The 9,574-nt window shown below is 36.8% G+C and overlaps 1 protein-coding gene across 2 annotated transcripts; it reads left to right on the plus strand.

Annotated features, from left to right (window-relative positions):
* The first annotated feature begins 291 nt into the window (after nt 1-291).
* LOC137962980 (probable UDP-N-acetylglucosamine--peptide N-acetylglucosaminyltransferase SEC) lies at nt 292-9,362 on the plus strand. Of its 2 annotated transcripts, none has more exons than XM_068810135.1 (16): nt 292-536; nt 839-1,000; nt 1,758-1,798; nt 1,887-1,924; nt 4,762-4,846; nt 5,139-5,244; nt 5,347-5,417; nt 5,513-5,579; nt 5,891-5,953; nt 6,876-6,947; nt 7,048-7,149; nt 7,259-7,333; nt 7,746-7,865; nt 8,046-8,162; nt 8,425-8,481; nt 9,025-9,362. In XM_068810135.1, exons 1-16 carry the CDS (start codon nt 435-437, stop codon nt 9,082-9,084), a joined length of 1,338 nt encoding a protein of 445 aa, XP_068666236.1. In that variant the 5' UTR covers nt 292-434; the 3' UTR covers nt 9,085-9,362. The 2 variants fall into 2 exon arrangements, with proteins under 2 accessions (XP_068666236.1, XP_068666237.1); XM_068810136.1 differs by having other exon boundaries at nt 294-458.
* Nucleotides 9,363-9,574: the final 212 nt, after the last annotated feature.

Consider the following 9,574-nt stretch of genomic DNA (forward strand, 5'->3'; position numbering starts at 1 on the left):
AGCTAGACTTCTAATCCTATATGAATGAACATTCTTATTTTTGTTTAATTCTTAGACGCAAGGGGTTAGTATTTGCTCTCATTCAACAATATAAAACCTCTATTTTATGATCAGTTCCCTACAGAACCAATTTTCGTGGATTCTACTGAAGAAATCAATCAGTCTCTGTTCCAGATGTTCTATATTTGTCTTTCATCGTGTTATTCGGAATATTAAAAAAAGTATTAATAAATAACAAATTTCTATTGTGTCCAATTGGTCACATTGAAACGGCCTTTGGCCAATATCTTTGAAGTTTGAGAAAGGCATAAAATTTTGTGGATTTAGCGATAGATTTCTGCGTCGCTCAACCAAATTGCTTTTCCGGATGACACTTTGAGTCCTGCTGAGGTGGTCGCTTCTTCCACTCCAGTACATTACAAGGACTGGGCGAAATGGCATTTCGTCTCCCGGCCATTGTGAGCGTAACATCTTACTTTGTCCTGGAATTGTTTCTTCCTCTACGTGCTAAATTGTTGATGGGTCTTGGATTACCGGTAAAATTGCGCCAGAATTCTTTGTTTTTCTCTTTCCTCTCATTGATTCTAGCTTGAGCTTGTGCGGACGACAAATGGGTTTGCTTGTTTCCGTCTCTTTCTGCTTACAGAAAGAAGAAGGCAATTTTATTCATTTTGCATCGTTTCGTCTTCGGAGTTGGAACTAGGGTCTCTCTCGCGGTTTACTTCTGCTTACGCTTCCCTCATAGTAGGCTTGGTGGTTTCTTTTGTATGATTTTGCTATCAGCTCTGAATTATTATATGGTCGACTTACCAATAACTGGAAATTATTTTTTTTGTAGACAAACGGTTTGATTAATAGATGGGACATAAGAACGAAGGGCTTGTCAGAAAATGATGCGATATACACTTGTGGTAATAATCAAGCTCGCTGCGTGAGTAGTGTTTCTTGTTCGGCATCGAAGGGGAGCCGTGGTTTTGGTAAGCCGTCAAGAAAAGAGAAGGTAAGTGTATTGTATTTTGCTTACAATCTACTATTCCTTACTTTTCAGTTCCTTCCCCTGTTCATATTAAGGTTTCTACAAAAAAATTAAACGGTTTGGTCTGAGCGTCTGCATTGGCAATAACCTGCAAATATGTGGGGAAAGAGTCCAGGAATAAACAAATGAAGAACTTGAACAGAGACTTCAAATTGTCCATGTTCCACCAGCCTCATTAGGCTACACACTATTTGGTTCTTACTTTTTATATTCTATAGACATCTTGTTCTTTCAAAGTGGAGCAATTTTACCTAAAAAGTTCTCTTTTCGTGCATAGTCCCACTGTGCTTTGTTTCACCTGAAAAAATATGCCCATCGGTAAATGTTTGTAGCTCTTACTTTCTTTTTTAGCCTCTTTAGTATGCTCGGAATGTACTTATTAGAATAAACAAGAAGGTCTTGATAGTGCTAGATTGACACCTGAAAATTCTAATTTATTAGAATAAACAAGAAGGTCTTGATAGTGCTAGATTGACACCTGAAAATTCTAATTTAGCTTGCGTTATGCAAACGGGCACTCCATTGCACACAGAGTCTTATTCTGAAAAGAGGAGGAAGAGGAGGGGGAGGGGGACAATACACTGATTAAAAAAGAAACTATAAAAAAATTATCTATATTTTGATACTTACATGGAAAGTCTTGTTAGATTTATCCTTAATTGCGCCTGTTGAGACAATTTTGGACTTTTGACAATGTATGTATTCTTCACTTTGTTCACAGACTAATAGTGGAAAGACTTCAAAAGAAGATTTGCTGCCAAGGTACCCAATTTGTCTATCTTTTCTGTGTACCATAAGTGTATTGTGACACTAATTTCCCGAGCTAAATCTGCCTCATACCATTGTGCAGAAAATCAACTCTTAAACAATCTGACAAAGTATTTGGCGGTAAGCAAATGTATCAGCTGAATCTGTGTTTTTGAATTGGACTAAATTTCTATGATACTGTTGATTTTTTCAGATAAGACCACAGAGACTATCTCCTCTATCTGAGAATTGTACCAGGTGTTTGAATACTTTCGTTGCAACTGTTTGCATGAGAATGACTAATTTAGTTGACCTTGCAATATCATTTACATATACACTATCTAGAAGTTCTTTAAGTGTATATTCTTCTATTTGCTGTATGAGTACTCTAGCAAATCAATGGCATCAAGCTGTAGCGTATTTTAGCCACATACAGTAGCAGTCCCGTGCAGAGCATCAACGGTTGAAATTTTAAAACTATAACTAGCACCAGCTATTGTATTTGTTAGAGCTAGTAGTCTTTGGACGTATTCTGTGTAGGGGATATCATGTAATGCAATAGAAAAAAAATGGAAGAGGGATGGAAATTTAAGACTCTTACTTGTATTACCTGAAAGCATTGCAAGAGTTGGTGGTTCTTTTTACTTGTTTTATACCTCTGCATACTGGCTAGAGAAGTGCTCAAATATCCATGTATGATAGTGTCATAGTGTCCATTTCTAGGAAAATATACCCTAAATTCTAAATATGAACAAACAAGCCCATCAAATTCAACTATAACAAATTAACGCTTGTTCAAGGTGCTAGTTGAATGCAGATGTTTCTAACTCTACAGCACTGTTTTGTTGCCCCAACACGAATTGTAAGAAGAAGTTACAAAATAGACATTGTGGTACTCTTTTGCTTTCCTTCATAATAAAATCATCATCATTTCAAAAAAAAGAAAAAAAGAGTAACAAAATAGACATTGTGGTAGTTGGAAAGTGTTTTCTGATGCATCTAACATCTTGTTTTTTCTGATTCTTCTTGATATGTTAAATTATTTTCTGTTTTTCTCGCCAAGGATTAGAATACTGGATGTCTTTTCTCTGGCTTTCTATTTTATAAATATTCACAATCTAATTTTTTACTTGGTCTACTTTGATGAGGGTGGCAGGGTCTTCAGATATTTTCCAAAAGATTCTTTTTCAAAATTGGATTCACCTTCAGGAAATTGCTCGATTGTTGTCTAATTATACTAAACTGGAGGTTTCATTTTCATTGTCTTGTAAAGAGCAATTTCTGTTGTTAGTTTTGACAGTTAGCTTATTCAAATTGAGGATCGATCTTAGTTCCAAAAAAAAAGGTGGAATGATCTTGGGAATTTTATTAGTTCGTACAGAAAATGGCTTGCTTGATCCAGAGGAGATTATACTCAATCAGGCCGAACTTGGTCAGTTCCTTGGTCTGATATGCTGCACCAATCTCCATTTAAAATTTTATCTCTGAACCAAGCTGACCTTAGCTAAGATATAGAATACAGGTTAAGCCTAAAATACTTTCAGTGTTTTATACAGAGATTGGAGGCCATGACAATAGAGAGGATAACACTGAAATGGAGTAGGTGAATCTGCAGATGACATCAAGAATGACTATGAAAAAAGGCTCTAATCTCATCAATCTATGCTCATTACTTATTCAATTATGCATGTGGCCTCGTATCCATATGGCACAAATGCAATAGAAAATGACTGATATTCATGTCCATCAGGGGCTAATACATTGTGTATAGGTAGCATAACAAGAAAACATATGCATCTAGTCTGACATTTTTTATTAAACCTCTGGTTAGGAGTACTGCTGAGATGCATATGTTTCTTTGCACGTCTCATGCTCTAGGGAGTCTGTTATGGTCCTGGGTTAAGTACCTATGTCTTCCGCTCCTAACAGGCCGGTCTTTTGGGTAGTATTGGCTAGGTGCTTAACATTTGGTATCAGAGCAGGCGCTACGTCCTGACTTCGAGTCCCAGCGGCCGCGTGCGCAGGTGGACCGCAAGCCCCTGGCGTGACCCCTGACCCGGTCGCGTTGCTGTGTTAATGCCGTGGTCGTCGGCTCGGGCGGGCGGGGTGTGATGTTATGGTCCTGGGTTAAGTACCTATGTCTTCCGCTCCTAACAGGCCGGTCTTTTGGGTAGTATTGGCTAGGTGCTTAACATTTGGTATCAGAGCAGGCGCTACGTCCTGACTTCGAGTCCCAGCGGCCGCGTGCGCAGGTGGACCGCAAGCCCCTGGCGTGACCCCTGACCCGGTCGCGTTGCTGTGTTAATGCCGCCGTGGTCGTCGGCTCGGGCGGGCGGGGTGTGATGTTATGGTCCTGGGTTAAGTACCTATGTCTTCCGCTCCTAACAGGCCGGTCTTTTGGGTAGTATTGGCTAGGTGCTTAACAGAGTCTTATGTCTTTATGTCTTCTCCTTTCACTGAAATCTCCTTTCTCATTATCTTAAAAAAGAAAAATTCTCATCCCAAAAAGAAAAGTTGAAATGCATATAAATATTTGTTATAATTTGGTGGCTCTCTGTATAACACAGATTTCTATGAATTAATAAAGAGAACAAGTTAAATAGTTGCTCTACTAGCCTATCACAGTTAGAAGGGATCAGCTGTGCAATCTTAGAATTTCAGTCCACTTGTTATATGTATTAGTGAATAAAAAACTTCTGATTGAATATGTCTTAGTTAGTACATTTATGTCAAACTCAAGGAGTCCATCTGGTGTTCTTTCTGAGACTGTGAGATGCAAATCTGTTTCACCATCTTATTCTAAATCTATAGCTTGTCAAGTTTCCAGAATTCCAGTTTTTTCTTGAAGGACTTCAACAAGTGTGGCACATGGGATCTGATAAAAAAAAAAGTGTTGCATATGGAAAAATTTCTTTGTATTTATCATGGACCTTTCAATTTGTTTTGTGCACTCGCTTATTTAATATGCAACCTTGTAGATGCACCGGGATTAGCCAGTGGTTCAAATGCAAAGTCTCGAAACTTTGACCGTCAATTTGAGGAGAAGTTGGAAGCAGTTAGAAGGTGAGAGTGCATTACCGTTCATATGTCTCTATTGAATTGTATTGAGTGGATAATTGTGGTTGTGCATATTTCCTTTACTTTTATTACTACAGTTTTTATTTATTTTATTTTTTTATTTAATGATGGTGGCCTGAGATTTAGTTCTCCATGGGCAAGCCATTTGGTTCTGTTATATCAAGCAGGCTGACTGGTCATATTCTCAATAGTTCATTACCTAATGTCTTATTTCATACTTATATGTTATGGTAAGAGAAATGACTGTTGGCTTTTGAAAATGATCAATTGTCATCAGGTCTGCCCTAGAGCAGAAAAAAACAGAGGAAAGTAAACCCTATCAAGTAATTGACTATGATGCTCCAGTTGAATCAAAAGAAGGAAAAATCAGTTTTGGGACAAAGGTCAGATTCTTCAAAAAGGATGTCTTTACTTGGCACTGCTATAGTTTTCGATATCCCTTCATGTGAGCATGGGGCCACTCACCTAAATTGAATTTAAAACAGGTTGGAGTTGGAGTCGCAGTTGTTGTGTTTGGCCTTGTCTTTGCTTTGGGGGATTTTCTTCCCTCTGGGAGGTAGGAAAAGGTGTTTGACGATGATATGCTTTAATATACTCTTCATATGTTGAAATAGTAGGAAATTAAACCTTCAGTTTTTCTTACTTTTACAGTGAGATCTCTCAAAAGTCGACAACTGTTGAAAGGAAGCTTACAGAGGAAGAGACAAAAATTCTAAAAGTAAAAAATTGAATAATCTTATACCAGAGTACTTTCATACTAGTTATTTATTTTGGAATTAGTATGTACTTCTTTCTTATCTTATTGCTGTGTCTTACTTGGTAGTATAAACACTACTCAGACGAGTGAAAATGATCGGATATTCTTTGTGCACTGAAATAGAGATCATCTCATGATCTGGAATTTCATACAAAGTTATTTTCTCTGTTTATCCATGATACTATACTTATAAGTAATGAAATTAGTGAAGAGTGGATAAGAATTCTATGTAAGAGGATCTTTTTATTCTCACAATTTGCTGTCTATTTCAGACTATGCTGCAGCAATATGAGGCAACACTTAGTGTCTCGCCAACAGATCCAACTGCCCTGGAAGTGAGTAAACTATTATGTGGTCTTCTTGATGAATACCTTCTGTTGTCTCAGATTCCGATTTCAAGCTAAATCTTAACTTGAGTCTATCTATATTGACTTTCTGTTGTGTATATGTACCATAATATAGATGGATTAATAGGTGAGATCACAATGAAATTCACCTCTAAAAAAAAAGAGACAATACTCAACATCTTTCAGATGTATCTCAAATCCTTAAAATTTGTAACCCGCTTTCAAACATGCTTTCACTGATCTGGTTGAGAGTAGAACACTGGCAAATTGCTTGAATAGAAACTAAAGTTATAAGGTTGTTAATTGACGTAACTCAAAGGGTGGTATAGTCATTTTGTGTTATGGGTTGTTTAAGTATTTCAGTAATTCCAGCCCCTTCCTCCTTAGGAAGCTTTGTTATATGTTTCAAGTTAGGTTATATTTAGATAGTTATTTCCTGTGTAGCTATGGCGAAGGGCATATATGTAAATGTACCCATGACTTAATAAGATGTAAGATATCTAGGGGTCTGTTAAGCCCTTAGATTGGAGCTTTTATGTTCTGAGATAGTTCTGAAACTCTCTTTCACTTCTTCTTCTGTATTTCTCTTCCCTTTCTTCCACCTTTATGTATTCAAACTGCTGAATCTTCTTCTTCAACAAAGGTAAGCATGTCTTTTTTGGGTCTTGCCGAGAAAGCTACACATATATCATGTATTATATTTTCTCTCTGGTTTAATTTTAGAAACTTGAATGTAACCACCACAACCACTGTGAAACTTATGTCAAGTAGTTCTATGATTAAGTTGAGATACCTCGTCCATTGTTTACTTGAACAATAAGTTGTGAAAGACTGAATTCTTAAGATATTTGTTTTTCTCGAGTTATTTCTTATTCCCATTACTCCATCTTCATGCAATATGAATTTGCAGGGAGCTGCTGTGACCTTCACAGAATTAGGAGATTATAGTCAAGCTGTAACCCTTCTTGAGAAATTGACAAAGGTGAGTCTGAATATTTACTAAAGCGAAAGCTCTCATAGTATTTAGTTAATGAACAACTGTTCCATATCTTATGCTTGAAACCTTTGCATTTGGTGTTCAGGAAAGGCCCAAGGATCCTGAAGCTTATCGTTTGCTTGGGGAAGTAAAATTTGAGCTTAATGATTATGAGGGGAGTGTAGCTGCATATAGGAGTGCTGCATCTGTTAGTATTTTTTAGTATCCCTTTTCAAGGATTGCAGAATTATGGTTTCCTTGTAACCTTCTGCTACTAATTTCTAGAGCAGGAAAAACTCATATTCTGTATATAACAGGCCTCTGAAGCTATTAATCTTGAGCTTCTGCGTGGTCTTACAAATTCATTACTTGCTGCAAATAAGCCAGATGAGGTTACTCTCGTGCCTTCTTCTTGTCTGCTATTGTTGTTATTCTTTTATACGAGTATGGAAGAGTATATTGACTGTGAGTGTCAGTGGTTTGTTTAGTTCTACTTAATTTTAGTTTGTTAATATACACCCTTAAGCTGTTATATAACTGGTCAAGTAGGGATCATTTTATGTTAAATGAGCAGCCCTTCCTCTAAATTACTGTATAAAGTATAAAGTTGAGGATCTCTACCTTCTTGTACTTATCAAAAGAATGCACCTATACTGTAAGAAGTATTTTTTAGTCTTTTGCTTAAATGATTTTAGTTTCAGCAACCATTCTCACTTCTCTGTCAAGCTTTTGTTAAGTCAATCACCCTTTTCTCAGATTCAGTTTTTCTATGTAAATAGTGAGTGTCTACTGTGTTTTAAGCAGGCTGTTAAAGAACTTTTGGATGTCCGTGAATCTTTGGAGAAACAAAAGCTAAATAACCGTGATGTTCAGGTTGATGCTTCTGATAATTTGGAGAAGCAAACATCAGTGGATCCCATTCAGGTGAGTTACACTTCTATGACATGAAAGTGTTTTGTAAAAATGTTCTAAAGAAATAGACCAGATGAGCCACAGAGAGACTGACAGGAATCTAAATCCTAACGTGTTCTACTTTTCTTGCCAGAAGAAAAGCAATGTCCGAATTTTCTTTCTCAAAATCTTGTATCCAATATTATTTTTTAGGTGGACTTGCTTCTCGGAAAAGCCTATTCTGACTGGGGTCATGTCAGTGATGCTGTGGCTGTTTATGACAAAATCATTTCTCTGTATCCAAATGACTTTCGAGGCTACTTGGCAAAGGTAATCGGAACATGCTTCATTGCCTTGGCAAAGGATACTTGACCCATGCTGCTTATTTCTGTACTTGCTTTTGCATTGGTAGTCTCTTTTCAGGAGCTGTCAGTTGATACCAGTAGCATCCCGTGCTTCCAAGTAAATAGATGAAAATAAAATCAGTTAGATGTTCTTTTATTAGGGGTTACTTCTTAATATTCTAATAAATGGCATCGCTGTGAAGCCAGCATCACTAGCATGACATTTAGTTGCCGCTCTGCTTTCACAGGGAATTATTTTGAAAGAAAATGGAAATGTTGGAGATGCAGAGAGGATGTTCATTCAAGTAAGTGAAAATGTCAGCTAGTACTACTATTTAGCCTTTTCGTCTCGCTTACTAGTTCAACATGTTCAAGAACTGTGAGAATATGTTGGCTCCCTCCTGCTTCATTAGGACATGTAGAAGAAGAAAGATGACGCCAAGAAATGAGAAAATATGTTTCCAGAAAAAAAAGCAAATAAGGAAAATGTGTGTTTACTAACAGGTTTCTGACCAATGGACTTTTCAACAGACTAATAAAGCCAGAAAGTCAGAAACACTTTTTTCTTCCTTGAGTGACTTAACTTTCTTGCCATGGGGGAGTTGGAGATTGTTCAGTGTGGATATATTCCTTGCAAGTGATCAAATCCCTCAACTCAAAACTCCAGAACTTACAATATGAATTCAGTTGCACGTCCTCTTGAACAATTAAATTAGGTTTTGGTGAACCAGCCCCATTTCTTGTGATAAAAATAAAAAGAAAAAGCTTCATAAGATGTTCTAAAGTAATTTCTTTTTCTGCAATCCATTCCCAGACGGGTCACTAACTTTTTCACTTTTGAAATCTAGGCTCGATTCATTGCACCGGATAAAGCTAAGGCGTTTGTAGACCGTTATTCAGGAAGGTGAAGGGTCACAGCAGTATTAAGGCACAAATGTTCATTGACACTCTTTTGTTCAAATACAACTGTTCATACTGCATTATACCAGCGCAATCTCAAGAGTTGAAACTTTTACAATGACGACAATCGCAGTGACGGCATCTCTGTCTAAACAAAAGCTCAATGGAGTTCCCTTTCTTCTTTCATGTCATCTATTTTATCTCTTATTGTTTAACTTTATATAATGTATAGTCATTTTGACTGGGATGACTATTGTTCAGATTAAATGTCAAAGAATCTTACTAATCTTTTGACAATTTTCATCTTAAGGCTAGTAATTTTACCAATTTATCTTGTTTTTACCTATTCATTTATGGATGGATATAGAACAAAAATCCTTACTTGCCTATCTATATTTTTTTTCAAATGACCAGATAGTGGTAAGGTGTATTTCATAACCAATTACCTTAATGAATACTGGTTGTTTTGTGTTTTCTAATGCTGAGTCAATAAAAATA

The sequence above is a fragment of the Aristolochia californica genome, unplaced genomic scaffold (assembly GCF_029961685.1).
Source record: "Aristolochia californica isolate CCGP_79_NKW_82.1479 unplaced genomic scaffold, dmAriCali1.0.hap1 SCAF_4, whole genome shotgun sequence".
NCBI classification, from domain to species: Eukaryota; Viridiplantae; Streptophyta; class Magnoliopsida; order Piperales; family Aristolochiaceae; genus Aristolochia; species Aristolochia californica.